This window comes from Primulina tabacum, chromosome 15 (genome assembly GCF_025594145.1).
Source record: "Primulina tabacum isolate GXHZ01 chromosome 15, ASM2559414v2, whole genome shotgun sequence".
NCBI classification, from domain to species: Eukaryota; Viridiplantae; Streptophyta; class Magnoliopsida; order Lamiales; family Gesneriaceae; genus Primulina; species Primulina tabacum.
In genome coordinates this window covers 2,662,880-2,683,756 of record NC_134564.1, presented here as the reverse complement: position 1 = coordinate 2,683,756, position 20,877 = coordinate 2,662,880, and the positions used below count along the sequence as shown (strand labels likewise).

The 20,877-nt window shown below is 34.2% G+C and overlaps 1 protein-coding gene across 1 annotated transcript; it reads right to left on the bottom strand.

The window, feature by feature from the left end:
• Window positions 1-237: 237 nt before the first annotated feature.
• LOC142526923 (uncharacterized) lies at window positions 238-3,048 on the bottom strand. Its single transcript, XM_075631589.1, has 5 exons — window positions 2,914-3,048; window positions 1,612-2,801; window positions 1,159-1,238; window positions 790-1,054; window positions 238-720 (listed from the first exon to the last, which is right to left on the bottom strand). Exons 2-5 carry the CDS (start codon window positions 2,357-2,359, stop codon window positions 458-460), a joined length of 1,356 nt encoding a protein of 451 aa, XP_075487704.1. The 5' UTR covers window positions 2,360-2,801; window positions 2,914-3,048; the 3' UTR covers window positions 238-457.
• Window positions 3,049-20,877: the final 17,829 nt, after the last annotated feature.

The window sequence follows — 20,877 nt, the reverse complement described above, 5'->3', positions numbered from 1 at the left end:
CGATATTCACAATAAAAAGTAATATTTTTTTATGAATGATCCAAATAAGATATTCATCTAACAAAATACGACATGTGAAACCGTCTCACACAAGTTTTTGTATTTTTTTCTAAAATTTGTACTTTTCTTATATTTAAATTTAAAAAAAACTTGACGAGAGTGTTATTAAAATTATTTATTATTTTTCATGACAGAATCTGGCAGTGGCTGGCAACGGGAATACTGGGAGGATGAGTCTATGAACGAGCCACCCTTTTCCTATTTTCAAGTAAATTTCTAACAAGTTTTCGATCAACCAGAAGAAATATATATATATTCATGCATTAAAATATCTTACAGTCTCCTCCAAATTCTGGAAAATTCTGAAAAAATTGGAAAGAAATTCAAGAACAAATAATGTATCGGAAGCTATCTGCACACAAATTTACCAGAAAACAAAGGCTGATGAATTTACGGCCTAAAGCCGCAAGTATCCTTCCTTTTCAGATCTTTCTACCCCAGTTGTCCTGATGTATGATTTCTTAGTGAAAGAATAACTTTTTTTCAAGACCTCCTCTCTACGCCACTCGGTTATACGATTATAGAGAGCTGGGAAAATGAAGCACAAGAGAACAATCACTAGCATCATCAAACAGAGAAACATCACGTTGCGAAAACCGTCCTTCAAAGCTGGATCTCGTTGCACGGTCCACGGAACTCCTCCCACGTTCATCCCGAAGACTGAAAAAAAAAAGAAACTAGTTACTGGGTGTGGAAAAGATACAAAGGAGAATTAGGTGAAGAACTGACCTCCTGTGATTATTGATAATGGAAGAAATATGATGGAAAGGAAAGAAAGATAGTATAGTTTTCTGTTTATTTGCTCGGATTGCCAGCTGTCGAGGCCGGCTTGAATTGCTGTTATACGGTTTGCGATAAACCCAACATTCTCCTTCAATCTCCTTATACGTCCAATCAACTCCTCTAAGGCGTTTACATCTTCGTGCGCAAACCACTCTTTTGATGAACATTTCTCCTTGACTCGAGGGAATACTTGCTCGCCGTGTGCAATCACCTGTAGTTTGGTAAAACATGGATAAGATCAATGAAATTAGAATGAGAATCAGAATTTGGCCTCTTTACTAACTTCATTTGAACATGTATCAAAATGTTGAGAACCTGTAATAGTCGTTGCAAGTCGAGATGCAATTTTGGAAATTTTCTATCATCTAACATTTGTTTTTTCAAAGCAAAACCACCTGTAACCAGATCAAAAAATTATGTAATACAAGGCAATGATACTCCAAAAATCGAAATGAATTTCCATCTTATTTTTTGTGAAAGTTTTCATATAATTACAAGAGAGGGGTGTGTGTGTGTGTGTGTGTGTGTGTGTGTGTGTGTGTGTGTGTGTGTGTGTTAGGTGCACGTAGATGCAGAAAAAAGCAACATTGAAAACTTTATGCAGCCTTATTAATCGAATTCCAAATGCATTCACGAGAACTAGTTTCATCTACATACTCCAGCGGCAGAAGATCGACAAAATATTCATAATTTACTGATTCCACAGACAGACCAAGATTAGCATTTTCATGAGATCAGTTCACATATCGCATTCGAAAAAAAATGTACCTCTGTCCAGTTCGAATTCGATCGAGTTCATCTCAATCTCAAGCTTGGAAACAACATCTTGAAGTTGATCCACATGAGTATCGATTATATGAACGACAAGATTTGAAACATTTCTAGGAACAGGATTATCTGCTTCCTCAGAATGATTCATCGTCAAAAGAAAATCAAGAACATGTTCTTGAATCACCATCCCACCACCCCTATCCTTCTGCTCTGTATTCCCATAACCAGGACTCTCCACAACCGGAATCTCCGACAGCAAAGACTCATACACTGGTGAGAATCCCAGTCTCGGAACACGACCCAAAGACACTGTAATAATCGAACGCTCAGTAACTCTTGCAGCAATTCTAAAAGTAAATTTACTAGAAGCAGGACCAGGTGAATTAACTCGGAATACTAGAGCACCATCAACGTACCCACAAAAGGGTCCATTGCTAACGAGTGAGAGGATGTCTTGAAGCTTCAGGGGCGGGCAAAGAACGTCAATAAGATATTGTGCTGATTGTGAAAGTTTCTGGTTTCCTTTCGGAAGCTCGACATGATACCAACAGAATTCTTTGCCTCTACCCTCCATAAGATCCCATTCCTTGTTATAATAACTCCCTTCACCATCGAATATATAAGCTTTCTGTCTCACGGCACCGGGGTAACGGGAGAGGTTAAAATGGCTTTCTTTAGCATTTCTGCCCGCTAGGGGTTCTCTATCTGGATCCTCCCCCTCTCCATTCACAAGGTTGAGATCCATTATTTTCCAAAATTATCAAGTACAGAAAACTAGCAAAGAATTACAATAATGTACTCTTCTTATTCAACCTTGACACCCGATTTCAAAGTTCAATTAATATGCATTTAACAAGCAAGATAACATACCAACTTCTGGTTAAAATGTCGGAACAAAAACTTTAGATCATCAAAGAAACAACCGTAAATCCCCAAAATATACCAATATCAAGTCCAAAAAGCACATCTGCAAATAAATAATTCAAAACTCAAGCCCAAACTTCCATCATCACTTTAACAGAAAAAGAAACCACCGCCATCCAAATGACTTGCAACCTCAGCAACAATCAAAGATAAATTCAACGAAGCCAACACCTTCAGCTTTTGTCGACGCAATTCAATGCAGAAAATCAAAGGATTTATCTTTGTAGTTGCCACCACGACATGAAATTGAAAAGTCAAAACTCCTGAAAAACGAGAACCCAATTGAGAACGATCGAAACCCACCAAAAAAATCGATCCGAAACAATAAAAAGTCAATCTTGAAATAGACTATTTCCAATCAATAGACAGACATACCCCCGAAAATACGAAACCCAGTTGTATTCCTATATATTCTGGCCGGGGGACAATTAGTACCGCTATCCACACAGGACTAGGACAGATTCAATTATATTTTAGACTCAAGAAACAGTATTTCCTCGAAGTTTCTTCACCCCCAAATATCATATCTGTATTTAATGCTCACGTTTTATATACGCAGCTAAAAACTTTTTTAAAAAATATCATTATAATTAGAATTTCAAAGTTTGGGTTCAGTCCCTAATGTAAAATAAATATATCTCACTCTATGACAAAATCATTTCATATGTTTTAAGTCCCTTTTAAACATCAAATTACCTAATTACCTCATTTTTAATTAAAACCCATTTTTATCCTTCTTAATTTTGTTGAATCCATCTGTATTTTAAATTTTAATACTATTACCCCAATTCCTCTCATCGGCTTCGCGAGAAAAAATCTCATGGTAGGTCTGTGTGAAATATCATTTAATTGAAGCTCAAAATCTTGAAGATATCGTGCAGAAAAAATTCATTGAAAGAAAAATAAAGTGAAGGTGAGTTTTTTTCCTCAAACTTTCTCATTTTTTCGTGAAATTCCAGCTTTTAGGGTGAGTGAGTTTGTGTTTATTTGTTTCAATTTAATGATTCTCTTGTGTTTTTTGATTGTTATTGTGTGTTTTTATTTTTTTAAATTCATTACTTTTTGAATTCCACCTATTGAATTTTGTAAATTTAGGGTTTTGTATATGATTGATTTTTAGAATAACGTAAAAGCAATACAAGTATCTTGTGGCCTTATTTGAATACAAAACAGTGTAAAGATGAATGCAGAAATTATTCATACGGCGGCCTTATTTGAATACAAAGCAGTGTAAAGATGAATGCAGAAATTATTTTTAGATTTCTCGATTAATGCAATTTTATCCTCAATTTTTATGTTTTAGTTCTTGATTGTTAATTTTGTTTAAAAATTTTCTGAAAATTCTTTAAAGTCTTGAAATGTGCATATCAATTACTTATGTATGTTTTTGTATTAGGTGCAAAATGGAATATGAAAGTGGGTCTTGCAACCTGTCGTTTTTGGGTAGCTGTAAATGCAAGAAACAATTGTTTATGATTTCAATTTTCAACGATTGTAGTTTGATAAACATTTTTGAGAGGCTTGGAAAAAAATGTGCTGAGATTACTCCTGAAGCTATGATTCTGCAATACGTAGCCCCCCAACACAAGATGCACGTGAATTTGAACGACGATGATGATGTCCTAAATATGATTCATCTTCATATGTGTATGAAGCTCAGCATGATTGAATTGAGGGCAGAGAGTGAAAACGAACATGTCCGCAACCAAAATATTCAGAGGTAAAATATATTAAATTTATGTCCCTGTTTAGTTTTGATAATTTTTTTAGATTTTAATTTATCAAGCATGAAATTGTGCACTAGTTGAGATTATTGTGGTTATATAATTTGTTCTATGTTATGATAATATAAATATGTTTTGTTGGCATGATATGAATTATTTCACAATACTAATATTATTTACATTCCATATTTTGCATTTTTTTATGTTAAGTTATTTTTGTATCTTGTACTTAAAAAGTTTATATCATATTGGTAAGGGTTGATGAGGAAGACGAACAGAGAAATAGTGGTAACGAAGCTGATCAAGCCTCTTTGAGCAATACACTAGATGCTTGGATTAATTGCATTCGTGGTGTAGGTCAAACATTCAAAGATGCTGCTGACTTTAGAAGATGTGTTAAAAATTATGCTGTTGCTACAAGAAGTTCATTTTCATACAGAAAGAATGATAGCGAAAATGTCACTGTTACTTGTACTGAGACTAGTTGTGGATGGAGAATTTATGCTTCTAAATACAAAGCAGACAATATTTTTGCGATCCAAAAATGCAATTTAGAGCATACATGTGGTGAGAATAATCTACGTAGTAGAGGACATCCTAGAGCAGATGCAACATGGATAGCTAATGTGGTGAAAGGCAAACTTATAGGAGAGCCCTCTTATCGTCCTTGTACAATTCAAAAAGACTTACAAAGAGATTATGGTGTAGAGTTAAACTATCGCAATGTGTGGAAGGGCAAGGAGTTAGCGATGCATGATATTCATGGCACGGATAAGGGATGCTATGATAGACTAAGATGGTATTGTCGAGCTGTTAAAGAAACGAATTCTGGAAGTGTTGCTGAGTGTGAGATTGATATCGAAACTAACAAATTTAAACAACTGTTCATTTGTTTGCAGGCATGTGTAGTTGGTTTTGTTACTGGTTGTAGACCGTTGATTTTTTTGGACGGGACTCATATAAAGAATAAGTTTAAAGGTTGTATCCTACTTGCTGTGTCGAAGGATGCCAATGATGATCTTTTCACAATTGCTTATTCTGTAGTGGATGCGGAGAATGATATTAATTAGGAATGGTTTTGTTATCATCTGAGAAGTGTTTTGCTTTCGTATCAAAGCATTCCATTCAATGAGTACACTTTTTTCTCTGACAGACATCCTGGGATTATCAAGGCAGTTAAGCTACTATTTACGGGCAGTCACCATGCATACTGCTTGAGACACTTAGTTGATAATTTTGTGAAAGTGGTACATAATCAATTACTTATTTTTTTCTAAACCTATATTTTTTTTGTATATAAATAGATGTATTTAATCTGAATTTTTTGTAACCATTTTAGGTGTTGCGAAGCTATCCAAAACATAACAAAAAGCATTGGTCTTCGGTATTCAAAAAAGCTGCTTATGCTCCATCTTTGCAGGAGCATGAACAACATATAAAAAATATCCTGGAGTCCATGCCACTTGCTAGGGATTTTATTGTAAATTCTGAACCACGGAGTTGGGCAAATGCATTGTTTCTTGGCAATAGATGGGGTGTTATAAATAATAACATCTCCGAATGTTGGAATAATTGGGTTAAAGCAGCTCGTTATCTCCCTATCGTGGGTATGGTGGACCATATACGAGTGCAGATCATGAACATGATGCATCAACGACGTGAATCAACAGCTATGATGGTTAAAGAATTAAGTCCAAAAAAATAGAAAGCTATTGGTAGTGTATATGTGGAATCCCGGAAGTTGAGAGTGCACCAGTCTTGTAATTGGAGGTTTGAAGTAGTCGATGGTGAAAAATCATTTGCTATTGACTTGATAGCCATGACCTGTTCATGTAGATATTGGCAAATCAACAAGCTTGTTTGCAAGCATGCTTGCGCCGCTATTGAGTCGAAGTCGATGTCGTTTTATGATTTTTGCGACAAGTATTTCAAAATTGAAATGTACCGCCAAACGTACAGAGGAATTATTGATCCCAACCCAACGTTTGATATTAATGAGTTTTATCTTGATGATGGAAATGTAATCAATGCTCCTGATGTGAGGAGTCAGCCTGGTCGTAGGAAAACCAAGAGGATACCATCGCAAATCGAATCACGTGTGTCAAAGTGTAGTCGTTGTCATAAGGGAAGGACATAACAGACATAGCTGCAAAGAAGCTATAAACTAGCTGTTATTATTTTATGAAAATGGTGTTTCAATGTTTTTATTATTACTATCTATCTTACTATTAGTATCTTTCAATATTCAGTATTTTTGTTTATGATTGACACCTGAAATATTTTTCGAAACTTTAACAGGAAAAAGAGAGTGTTGGAAGGGGAATCAAGCATGTTGATACCAATGAGAAGTCGTACGCGTTCGAGTGGAAGCATTGGTGGTTTACGCATTATGTGATTGTTTTGTTTTTGAAAATGTTTGGAAAGAGTTGGTTTGCCTTACTGTCATGTTGTTTTAGTGCTTGTTTATTCTTATATGTTCTCTGAAAAAAAACTTGGGCTTTAGGTTGTTGTTTATGTTAATCTTTTTATTGTTTTGTTTGTGTTAGGTGTTAAGCACTTCAATATGTATTTCTATTTATTGTTATTTGTTTCTGGAAGGTTTGGTGTTTCATTTGTTCATTTTATAATGTTTGGTTTAAGGGGTGTTTCAAATGGTACATATCAATTTTGAACAGATATTTGAGTACAAAAATTGCTTAATTTGGTATATTATGTGTAAATATGAGTACAAATAGTAAATAAGTAGGTATATTTTGTGCACAAGAAAACTGTACTAATATTATACCGAAAATACAAAATATATGTCCAAATTAGAAGTTGTTTACTATTCAAACTTTAGTTAATTAATGTAATATTTAGTCATACATTAATATGAATAGAGATTTGAATACAAAATTTACTTTCTTTTGTATACTATGTATAAATTGGAGTACAAATGTCAAATAATCGAGTATATTTTAAGCTAGAGAAAAAAATATATATATTTTCGGCCGAAATTATAGTGTCTCAATTTCAAGGTACATAAATTGTCCGATTGAGTATATACGTTAAAGAATCGAGAACAATGTACACATGAATTGAGTACAATGACTTGTCAATCCAGCACATCGTAGAGTAATTAATCTATTCATGCCTAGGATCACCAAGTCATCATCCGATGAAGTTATTGTATTTTGTCAATTTCAAAGTACATAAAATGCCCGATTGAGTATATAAGTTACATAATCCAGGACAATTTGACAGTTTATTGAGTACAATATTGTTTCCATCGATCAAGTCAAAATAAAATATTCGCCAGATTTGATGTGTTGTCAATTTCGAGGTATGTAAAATGTCTAATTGAGTATATAAGTTAAACAATCGAGAACAATTTATACGTTGATTTGAGTACAACAGACGCATGTATTGAGTACAATATACGCATGAATTGATTACAATGTACATATGTATTGAGTACAATGTTCACATGAATTGAGTACAATGACTTGTAAATCCAGCACAACGAATAGTAGTTCATCTGTTATTGCATAGGATCACCAAGTCATTATCCGATTGAGTATATAAGTTACATAATCCAGGACAATTTAACAGTTTATTGAGTACAATATCTCTTCCATCCATCACCAAGATAAAATATTCTCTAGAGTAGTAGTGTGTCAATTTCAAAGTACATAAAATGTCTGATTGAGTACATATATATATATATCTTTATAGACGAATACATATGAGATACAATACTTCACCAAGTAAAGTAGAAGGATGAATATAATTTTATAGTATCATCACTTGATGTGTTGTACAAGATCACTTCTCTTCTTGGTGTGTTTTCCGGGTGGACATAGGTTATTTTCAAGGTAAATCCAACATATTCATCTATATTTTGATGAAAGTACATATCATATGTTATGAGGTACAATACACAATAAATCGGGTATACATGTGTTATAATCAGGTATACATGTACATAAATCGAGTACTAAAATTCATGTTATATGTCAATTTCATGAATTTTATATATCTTCAATTTGAGTACTCGATTTATGTACATGTATACCTAATTTTAAAACATGTATACCCGATTTATTGTGAATTGTACCTCGATTATTTAATATATATACTCAATCAAACATTTTATGGTCTTTGAAATTGACATAATAACAACTTCACCCTGATAATGACTTGGTGATCCTAGCATGAATATATGAACTACTCTACGTTGTGCTGGATTGACAAGTCGTTGTACTCGATTCATGTGTTCATTGTACGCAATATATTCATCTATTGTACTCAAATCGTGTGTACATTATCCTTGATTACTTAACCAACGTGTAAATTATTCTCTATTATTTAACTTACATACTCAATTAGACATTTTACGTATCTCGAAATTGACACACTACAGCTCTAGATAATATTATATCTTGGTGATCGATGGAAGAGATATTGTACTCAATAAACGTTTAAATTATCCTGGATTATTTAACTTATATACTCAATCGGACATTTTATGTACTTTAAAATTGAAATAATAACAACTTCACTCAGATAATGACTTGATGATCCTAGCATGAATAGATGAACTACTCTACGTTGTGCTAGATTGACAAGTCATTGTACTCGATTGTGTGTCTTCATTACATAATTTAAACCAAGAAAACAACATAGACTTGAAATGTTCAAACTCCAGTACTACTGTAACTTCTTAACCATCAGAATAGTGAGGAGTATAATTAATTACTCAAACTTGTTTTTCATCAATCCATTTTCATCAGATAATATTGTGGCTGCCAAACGTGCTCGATAAGTGTCCATCTTCACATCCTGTGCATAGCTCCAGATCTCATCTGTGTCACGGGCTAGACACTCCAACCACATGCATGCATAGACGCCACAATCGAGGGTTGCACCTTGTTGACGACAAGGTTCTCTTAACACTGGCTCACTTACAAGGTCGAATCCCCATAAGTGACGTATGGAACCAGCCAAAAACTTTGTCTGCAACAAACAATACTTTCAAAATTTAATCTTAATTTGTATTTAAATATATTATGGTTAAACTTACATAAACTTTGGCTTTCCCAACTGCGAATGGATCATGCATGGAGTTCCACAGTTTAAATATCCCTTCATCTCTTTTGTAAACCAACAAAAACCAATGCCACATGTCATTCATAGGGAAAATGATGTATCTGCATCTTTTAAATAATTCTCCAGTCAGTTCCTGTAGTCTACCCATCGTGAAAGATGTCATCAATGAAAGAAAAGCTCCATAATCATTCCGATGTACCATCGATATTTTCCAATGTTGTTCCAATTTCGTAAGGACTTCTTTCTACACATTCAAGAACACATATACTCATTTATCTTAATAAAGTAAAACGAAAACAAAAAAAAAAACGCAAAACTCGGACTGCTACGAAGCTGCACCATTGTGTCCATGCAATAAATCTCAAATCCATGCTGGAAACTTTGCTTTTGCATAATTCTAATGTAAACATTAATTACTCAGACTCAACAGGATCACCAAAAAGAAAATGACATAATATCGGTCCATTAAAACTCATAACCGTATCTTGCCAAACGACAACACTACAAAATAGAAAATTCAATTTCATTAAAAAATTAGGACACATTATTACGAAAATAAGAAGAAGAAACATATGGAAGATCAACGTACTCCAATTCTTTTTTAGCAAGAAAGTTTGTCACCAATTTTCTCCCTTCATTATCAGCTTCTTCATGTCCACATAAATATGATCTACCTTGAAACTCATCCATGGCAACCTTGCCAGGAGTATTGCCTTTCTTCTCAACGTCTATAACTTCCTGTCCAAAAGCGGCGATATATTCAGCAATATAACAGAAAATCCAAACATCAATAACAACAATAGTACTGAAAAACAGAAAAACTAAATTAAACTTAATACAATCGATTTGGAAATAATTGACACTTCATTTACGTGTTTTGTCATTTTACTCTTACGTCTTGGTGTTGAGCTAGGTGGAGTAACAAACATGGAACCTTTTTTTTTCTTCACACGATCATCCCTAGCCCTCACATGATCCGCAATTGAAGATTTCTTCTCCACTTCAGAAGTAGCAACAAAACTACCACCAATGCTCTCATCAACCGAAGCATTCAAAGAACGGGATTCATCTAACTCTTTCTTTTCTTTAGCCAAATCAGAAACAACCTCTTTTACCACTACGTCAACAAAATCACCAAAGTTAGCTCTTGCATCATGTGCTACCTCAAAAGTCATATTTTCTTCTGTTTTATCAACCATTTCCTCAGATTCAACAACATTGTCACGTTTATCCACCACAAACCTTTTTCCCTTCATTTTACGTCGAACCTTTTCACCCTCTAATTCAGCACATCTCTTTCTCAGTATCTTTATATCATTCATTTGTTTCATGACAAGTTTCTCAAAATGTTTTACTTCAGATCTATTTGTTTCTTGCTTTAAAACAAGATTCATGTCCACTAACAACTTCTCCTCCTCACAAAATGGATGTATCGACAGAACATATTCACAAATAAAAATAAATACAACTGTCAATCAACTAAACATTAATTTTGCACAACTAGATTAATAAACTAAAATAATTATAAGTACCTGAGTTGAATCTATGCGTTTCAACAATGTTTCAGTGTCAGCTGCATTTAGTGGGATTTTGCTTTTCCCCCAACAAAACAACCGAGGGTAAACATTTAAACCACGCCTTACTCCTAAAACTGGAACTGTCTCATATAACCAAGCCCAAAACAAAACATAAAATAAAAGTTAATGAAATACTAAGATCATAATTAGTAAAGCTGAATACTAACCATCAATCCAACCGTGCATCCATCAACATAAAGCTTTTTCCCGATCTGACATATTTCTCGATATAAAAATCGGAAGGCAGCATCTCCCCAAGCATATTTAAAAGTAAGATCATCGAGATAAGAAAATATAAATCCAGGAGTGATATAATTGCCCGTGGGAAATATTATGCAATTGAAAATGAACAAAATGAAAGTTCTCACAAAATTATCAATATCATATTCATCGTCACTTCTTGCAAGGAAAATCAATTTTTCATAAATGGCTATTCGGTTGGCATTGGTGACCTTGCCGTCAAAATGATGTGTCAAAAATTTGGACTCCAGTTTCAGGTCCAGGTCAACTGGTTGTCCAACGTGATGTAGGCCGAGCACAATAGAGAAATCAGCTGATTTGAAAGGGATGATAATGTTATCACCAACAAAAAAAGAACATGAATCACCCTGAAATCTGTTTAGAAAATAATCAATCCGCCCACTACTAATAGCAAGGACTAGCATATCAATCCATTTGGCGAAAGAAGTATCATTTATCCGACTCATATGCTGCTCACCTAGAATTGGCTTCAATTCTCCCATCACAGTTTTAAAATAAGGAGGGGAACATCGTGAAAAATATTCTTTACCACTCTTCTTCTCATGATAATCATGAATTAGTTTGTCTTCTGCAGTAGTTTCTACATTAAAAAACAAAAAACAATTATAATTATTAGAAACAGAATTACAAAAAAGAAGAAGAAACAGAACATAATTGCATATATACAAAACAAAAAATAGCATTTAGACATGTCTATTTGATCTACAAATCTAGCCATGGTATTAGACGCAAAAAATTTAGTTGCACTGGCCACAACAGTAGATGGAAACATTAATAATCACATAAAAATTGAATTGTGCATAACACAAGGAATTTGGAACAAAAACTTCGAAATCAAGCACAACTACTAATTTTTGAATTTAATTAAAATTTCATAAAATATTAAAAGTACAACTAAAAAATCGAATGAATAACAATATCAAGAACAAAGCCTATAAATTTGGAAAAAAAGGTTGTCAATAACCTAAAACAAACAATAACAGTTTCAAAACCATAAAAAAGTTTCCACAATTAACAAACCCTAGACATTGAGGAAAATGCGGTTCTCGTTCGTACCTTGCTTGGATTTCTTCTTATTTCTAGTTCTTCGACATTTATTCGAGGTGCTAGCTTCTGCAGATTTGTTTGTCGCCTTTTTTTCCCCATTTGCTGCGTCTCAGTTGAAGCTTTCCCTCTTTGTGGTGATATTCTCTCAATCGGTCGAAGCAGCTCTGCAGAAGAAGGGAGAGAAGATATAATACAATAATAAAGTAATAGTATCAGCAAAATAATATAATAAGTAGAAGGGTAGTAATGAGTTTTAATCAAATATAAGGGTAATTCAGTATTTTCCTCTTCATTGGGGAGTTTAAACATACAAATATAATTTGTCAGGCATTGAATATAAATAGATCAAATATTGGGTACTGACCGTAAAGTTCAGAACTCAAATAGGCATTTATGGGCAATTTGCTAATATTTTAATAGATTTACTATATTATTTTCAGGATAAGATTTAGATATAAATTTGTGATAAAAAATAAATAATTTTTTTTTACTTTTTTTTGTTTATATTGGGGATTGATATCATTATATATAATTTTTTACTTTTTTGGTTTATATTCGGGATTGATATCATTATATATATAGGATGTCCAAATTAATTTTATGACAGCATCTTCCTTAATAAATTGAAACAGCTTATAAGACTGAAAAATAAGTTATTTCACATTTTATAAAATAATTTAAAGAAGAAGTTAGATCAATTTAATTTGTTTAAAAATTATTATATAGTTTATTATAGTGATGTATATTATATGAAATGGATAAAATTATGTTAATACGAAAAATATATTAATATACTATACAAAAATTTCCCTTGACTATATATATATATATTTAAAGTCATCCAACTCTTTTAATAAACAAGAAAGATAAGTTGGTAAATTATGTTTCATAACCATGCTTCAACTCTTTTCAATTTGTATTTTTTTTTATCTAAAGTATTAGTAAATGTATAAATTTAATTTGTTATGGCGCCATGTAGAGGTGTATTTCTCGGTTATGAATGAAATAGTTCGATTATCCGAACTCACTCTTCTCTTTACTCTATTTTTTAAATATTAAATATTAATTTGACAAGACTTTATCAACACAAATACTTTTCATTTTGATCTCATAATAACACAAGTTTTAATTTTACGTACTTAAGAAGTAGCACAACATGAATGTAGTTTCATAATCTATAACTATTCTTGAAAAATATTGATCTAAAATTTAATATCTATCAATATTTATATAAATTGAATAATATGTCTCTCATAAGACGGTCTCACGGATATTTATTCGTGAGACAGATTAATCATCATATTTACAATAAGAATTAATATATTTGACATAAAAGTAATACTTTTTCGTGGATGACTTATATAAAATATCCGTTTCACAAAATTGATCCGTGAGACCGTCTAACATGAGTTTTTTTCTTTTAAAGCATAAAATGTATTTTTATTTTATTAAATTGTGTTTAACTTATTTTTATACATTTTATGCATTATTATTGTATGATAGGATTTAATTCATGAAATTTTAAAAGTTCATGCACTATGATCTTTAAGTTTCATTTCGCGCTCAAACAAGGATCAGAGACCGGGAAATTTTCAAGAAAATTATTTTTATTACAATATTAATTTTTTATTAATTAATATAAGATGTTTTAAAGGTATTTTTCAAGAAATGAGATTTTTGGGGTATTTTACTCGCATGATTTTAAATTTTAGCGGTACGCAAATTTTATCGGATCGGGAGACTTTTTGAGGGTTCGGCTAATATTTTCAAAAACTTTCCAACATGAAATATTTTTCGGGAGTGTGTCTGGATTTAATGAGCCAACTTTCATGCTCGTTGGACTTAAAACTCTTTTAAGCTTTTAATTAAACCAATTTAGGGCCCATAAGTATTATTGATTATTATTTTACTACTACACTAAGTTGCTAAACCTATTAATTGTGTACCAACCGACACTCCCCTCCAATCAGTGGTCTTTCTAGTGAGTACAAGCAGCAAAGAATTGTCGGTTCCTTCTTGTGGGGACCCGGACGCTAATTCAATTCTTAATCATCATTAGGATCAATTTATTAATTCAAGTAATTTGGGTCATAAAAAAAATTTCTTTAATTGCGGAACGTAATGGAATCTAACTAATATACAGATTCGTATAAATAAAGTACAAGTCCTGTACAATCTATATTCAATAAAAACTAAGGTTTAACAACTAATTATCCAGTATTCAAACCCTATCTTTAATCCAAGTCCGTAGTCTCCACTCTAATCATGATCTCTCTCTCTTCTTGCTTGACCCTGATCCTGTCCCACCTGTTGTCATGCACACATACAAACAAGACAATAGCCGGATAACTCCGGTGAGAATTATATTCTCAGTATAAATCATGTATACATGTCTTTCATATAAACAATATCAAAGCATGAAATAAATATTCATAACATGTATCAAAATCAGAACATGAATCAAATATTCATCACATGTATTATATCCTAAACATGAATCAATATCAAGAATAAATTATATTCTAAACATATATCATCATCAGGAACATAATTCCATATCAAGCAATGAATCACTCTCCGTGATTCTCAGACTCGGACTCGACTCAGTCCTAATCTAGGGATCCCGATCAGAATAAGAACATACACCCTACCTACACTCCCGATCGGGGTGGTGGTATGTTCTTATTCACGGACTTTGGCTCTTTCCATATCGAACACCAGTAATAGAAGAAACTCCAATTCTATCCACTCCGATATAGCCAAACGTCCAGTGTCTTGACCTAACCGTCACAGACTTTGGCATTTTCACCAGTATCCTATCTTGTGACATCGTGCAATGTGCCCGTGGCGATCCCACCACTATCAGGCGCTTCTGTCACAAGATCACTCGTGTACGACTAGACATATCTGCCTATGACTCCGTACATCAATCAATAAATCAAAGATATCAATATCATTCAATTGCAAATAACAATGCAATAAAATAAAGTATGTGATTTCGGGAGACTCAAGTCAAACCTTACTCGAGTTGTGCAATCCCAACTCAACATTAATTTATACATTTATCTTCTTGGTCTGACGAAGTCGAAGTCTCAAAGTCAAATCTGTCCATATCAATCTGAAATACAATATCGCATAGGCACAATCTCAATATGCAACTCAATTCAAAATCTATTCTGATCAATACTCAAATCAAACATAATCTGATCAATATCGAATCAAGATACAATCTAATCCATATCGACGATATCACCATATAATTGAAATCACTATTGAATCTGATCAATATCAATTTACTGGTGTTTCGACGGTATAACAATACAGTTTCGATATCCCCGTCAATCTCAACATCACAGATATAATACCAGAACTCATCACCAGTATCAGTACAACTCATAATCTGAATAACAATACAACTCTGATATCGAATCTCAATCAAATCAACTCTGAAAATCATAACAAATACATACACAGTCTGTTCTTCAATCTGACTTCAATTATACGATGTCTATTATATCAGAAACACCATATATGATTCATATTCAATTCTGACAATACCATAATTTCAAATCATATCTAAACGTAACAAACTTACGTCCAGTTATAGCCTGCGTCGATAGGAACTCAGTACTGAAGTCGGATTCAAAATCTGACGGACGGATTTCCCAAAATCTTCAATCACAAATTAAAATCCTTCCTCGGAGCCTTTTCTCGATTCTTTTCTGAATTGGGAAGAATGAATCGATTGTATATATATAAATATACGTTGCATGGTGAGGGGCAGGTGGCGCATCTCTTCACAACACACGTCTCGCGCGTATGCGCGACATCATTCGGCGCATATGCGCGAGACACTATTCCTCAGTGCGTAACATCATGGCAGCTCGCGCATATGCGCGCCCCATCGTCGTGCATATGCGCGAGACCTACTGTCTCGTGCAATGCAACTCGCGCATATGCGCGCCTCCATCCGGCGCATATGCGCCAACTTCTCTGGACATTTCGCGCATGTGCGCGGCTCACGTCGCGCATGTGCGCGCAACTCTCTGCCTACCTCGCGCATGTGCGCGGCTCACGTCGCGCATGTGCGCGCAATGTTCTGTTCCAGCCCCTTGGCTACTGGACACCTCGCGCATATGCGCGCCCTCACGCAGCGCATATGCACGGGGTCTTCTGCCAAGCCCGCGCATGTGTGCGCACCAGATCGCGCATGTGCGCGGATGGCATCTCCCTCGCACATATTTCGCGTCTTTTCTCGTCTTTTCCGGTCTGATTCATTTCGTCTATAATCACATCAATTAATCACTAAATCATTTCAGATTAATCTCAGATTACAGTAAATAAAATCTCGGGCATTACACTTCTTTTCCTCCAAACTCAAGCTTTTCCCTCACCTCGAGCGTGCATTTCCTTCGAGCTTTTGTGCACAAATCATCAGGCATGCCATGTACTTTTATTGCTGCATCATACATGCTAAATACTTGTTGATTTATGTGTTATTTGCATAGATATTTCGATCCAACACATAGCATGGTAAGGCTTCGGTTTTGTTCAAATCTTTGCATTTCTCTTCACCAACTCTTTTTTCTTCGTATGTTGTGCAAGGGGCTGCGGGTTTTGGTTGTTAAGGGGCTGAACATGGTGTCATGATGTTGTTTTGGAGATTAAATTCGTTGCTGATGGTTACAGGATGAAGGGCCGAGAGGTGGTGTTCTTGGGTGGTAAGAGTTTCGAGAGGTATGGTGCAAGGTAGAGTAGACTCGGCTGAAAAGGGGGCAATCCAAGGCTTAAACCAGGACATGTGGGGTTTGAGTCATGGCTGAGGATGGCTCAAACACTGCTGGAGCCACCCATGAAACTGATCGAGCGTGGGTTAGGAGGATCGGCCGTGAGCTGTGGTTCTTGGAGTCAAGGGAGTGATCGCGATCTCTAGCATGCATGGGGCTGGTTTCGTGGTTTTGTTAGGTCCATTAGGGTCTGATCTTGGTCCCTAGTAGGTTGGTTCATGGCTGGTGTGAGCTGGTGCGAGCCGAGGAGCGCTAGGATGCGAGTGGTGCCATTTCGGGTTTGAGAAAAAGAAGTTGCATTTTTCCAGCAACTTTCCAGCAACTATAGGAGACTGATTTCGTGGGTTTAGGGGCCTGAATTGTTGAGTTTTAGGACTTTTAAGAGTTTATAAGGTGTGGTAAAAAGTTGGGAATAATTTGGTTAAATTTCGAGTCGATTCGGGATAAAACCGGGACTCCGGTCTAAGTTTTAAAATAATTCGGTTAAGTTGTAAAATGGACTCGATTTTACGTCCAGGGATGCTTTTAAAAATTTTTTGGGACATTTTAAGGAGTTTGGTAAGTTTCGGATCAAAATAATGAGTTTTGGATTTATCCGGGATTTAGTCTCCTCACGAAAGGTTAATTAAAGAATTAATTGAAACGCCTAGATTTAAGCTTAATAAAATTATGGGAAATTATATTTAAGCTCAAATAATTATTAGAAGTCTAAGTTTTTAATTTGGGAATTTTATGCTAAGTTTTGGTTTAATTCGTGATTAAAACGCATTAATATGTTATAGTTAAAGATTTATTTAAAAGTCATCGAATTTAGCCAAATAAAAATATAAGAAAATTCGTGTAGGCTTAAATAATTATTTGGGGACATGGTAGAGTCAATGGAATTAAGAAAATGTCAAAAACATGAAATTTTACGTCTAGGGGCAAAATGGTAATTTTTGGGTTTCCGGGGGCAAAATGGTCATTTTGTACCCGGGGTGAGATGTTGATCCTGGCAGCGCCCTGAGCACAAATTTACGATATTTTTAAAGTTTTATGCATCATGATCATAATTTTTAAGATTTTATGAAAATATACGTTGCATGCTTGGTTTAAAGGAAAAAAAAATTACGTATATGCATGTTTTTATTAAGTGGTGAATATGATGATGTTTTTGAAGGATGGAAGTTAGTTGTGACTGACGATGTATATGTATACGATGATATGATTGGAGATATCGTGAGGGACAAGGCCCCAGAGGGAGCCCGTTAACGGGGAAAGGCCCCAGAGGGAGCCCGACGATCGTATTTCCATTGACATGATATGAGATATGATGAGCTGAGGACAAGGCTCAGTGGACGGGTAATGCTGTCGCTGATGTACCCGCCGCCGGGTACCGCGGTTTTATAGATGGATCCATCGATAGAGCTGATACGATAGAGCTGATATGAAAGTCACAACTAATGAACTGAATTCAATTAAAAAGAAAATGTATACGTATATGATGACATGAGATGACATGATTTATTACGATATGATTTTACACGACACATTTACGTATATGATGACATGTTTTGACACGATATGATTTTACACAACACGTTTACATTATGCTTTTAAGTTCATGAAAGGTATGTTGGCATTATGCTTTTAAGTTCATGAAAAATATGTTAAGTATGATATTTTTCACTGCTGTATGATATGTATATGTACTTGTTATTCCTGGTACAGGCGTGTTGAGTCTTTAGACTCATTAGGCGCGTGTGATGCAGGTGAGCTAAATGCTGAGGAGACTGGAGGTGCCGAACTCTGAGTAGGCAGACTTGGTGGGATGACACGACCCGAGGACCACATGTTTTTCGCATTACGATTTATGAGATTGAGAGGAGATGAATATTTTCATACGTTGATGAATTTAAAATTTTTACTCGTTTATGGTTACGTATGATTCTGGATGAGTTTGATTAATTTAAAATGCACTATTTTTACGGTAAGATAATTACGATTATTTTAAATCTTATTTCGAAAATGCAAGCTTTTATTTTATAAAAAAAAAAATCCGCACTTTTAAAATCAGTAGACGTTACAAAAGTAGGCCAATTTCACTGAACAAAGTGAACCTTTGAGTGATTCAACTCATTTTGGTGCTGGAGATTTTTTGATTGATTTCTCGGACAATGATCATATTGCTGGTTGAATAAATATGTAAAATATTTTATTTTTCCATGTACTTGTATGATAATATTTTATCGTGTGTTATATTTTTACATATGTATTGTATTTTATTTTATTTTTAAAAATGTATTGTCGGTAATTTTATTTCATTGCATATTTTTTTGAAGTTCAAATATGAAAAATGCTTTGAATAAAGCTGAAGTTTGCATACCTGATAGTGGTACAACGCACACTATCCTTCGAAATAAAAGATATTTCTTGGAACTAAAACCAACAAAAAAAATGGTGAATACAATATCAGGTCCTGTAGACTTAATTAAAGGTTGTGAAAAAGCACAATTTTTGTTACCTAATGATACAAATTTTTTATCAATGATGCTTTGTATTCACCACAACCGAAAAGAAATTTGTTGAGTTTTAATGATATATATTCCCATGGGTATGATACTCAAACAATGAATGAAAGGAATGAGAAATATATGTGTCTTACCACATATAAATATGGAAAGAAATATGTGATTGAAAAACTACCAATGCTCCCTACTGGATTGCATTATACACATATAAGTCACATTGAATCAAACATGGTAGTTGATAATTCTTCAATATTAACAAATTGGCATGATCGATTAGGACATCCTGGTTCAATAATGATGCGAAGAATTATAGAAAATACACATGGTCATCCGCTGAAAGACCAGAAGATCTTTCAGAATAATAAGTTTCAATGTAAAGCATGTTCTCTTGAAAAACTTATTATAAGACCATCACCAGCCAAAATCCAAACTGAATCACCAATGTTTCTTGAACGTATTCATGGTGATATTTGTGGACCAATTCATCCACCATGTGGACCATCTAAATATTTTATGGTATTAATTGATGCATCCTAGCAGATGGTCACATGTATGTTTATTGTCAACTCGAAATGTTACATTTGAAATATTACTTGCTCAAATAATAAAATTGAGGAATTAATTTCTCGATTATACAATCAAGAAAATTAAACTTGATAATGCTGGTGAATTCACTTCCCAGACTTTCAATGATTATTGTATGTCTATGGGAATCACTGTTGAGCATCATGTTGCTCATGTGCATACACAGAATAGATTAGCTGAATCATTGATTAAACGTCTGCAACTGATTGCTAGACCAATGATTATGAAAACAAATCTACATATTTCTATATGGGGACATGCAATTTTACATGACGATGCATTAATTCGCATCAGACCAAGTGCATATCATAAATACTCACCATTGCAGCTTGCATTTGGTAAAGAACCAGACATTTCTCATCTGAGAATTTTTGGATGTATGGTGTATGTGCCTATTGCACCACTTCAACGAAAGAAAATGGGATCTCAAAGAAAGATTGGAATTATATCGGTTATGATAGTCCATCAATCATTCGATATCTTGAACCTCAGACAGGCGACGTGTTCACAACATGTTTTGCTGATTGTCATTTTAATGAGGAAATCTTCCCAATGTTGGGGGAGACAAGAAACATACCGAAAAGGAAATTACATGGTATGTATTATCATTGTTACATCTGGATCTAAGAACAAAACAATGTGAAAATGATGTACAACAAATTGTGCACTTGCAAAAAATAGCAAATCAAATGTCAGATGAATTTACATATGCCAAAGGGGTAACTAAATCATATATAAATGTTGTAAATGCTCCTGCTCG

What these genes read in the sequence shown, in the direction of transcription:
- LOC142526923 (XM_075631589.1), bottom strand. Translation starts at nt 2,359, where the DNA reads ATGGATCTCAACCTTGTGAATGGAGAGGGGGAGGATCCAGATAGAGAA. An exon ending in ACTTGCAACGACTATTACAG is followed by an intron (nt 1,055 to 1,158) that starts GTTCTCAACATT and finishes ACCAAACTACAG; the next exon opens with GTGATTGCACACGGCGAGCA. An exon ending in ATTATCAATAATCACAGGAG is followed by an intron (nt 721 to 789) that starts GTCAGTTCTTCA and finishes TTTTTTTTTCAG; the next exon opens with TCTTCGGGATGAACGTGGGA.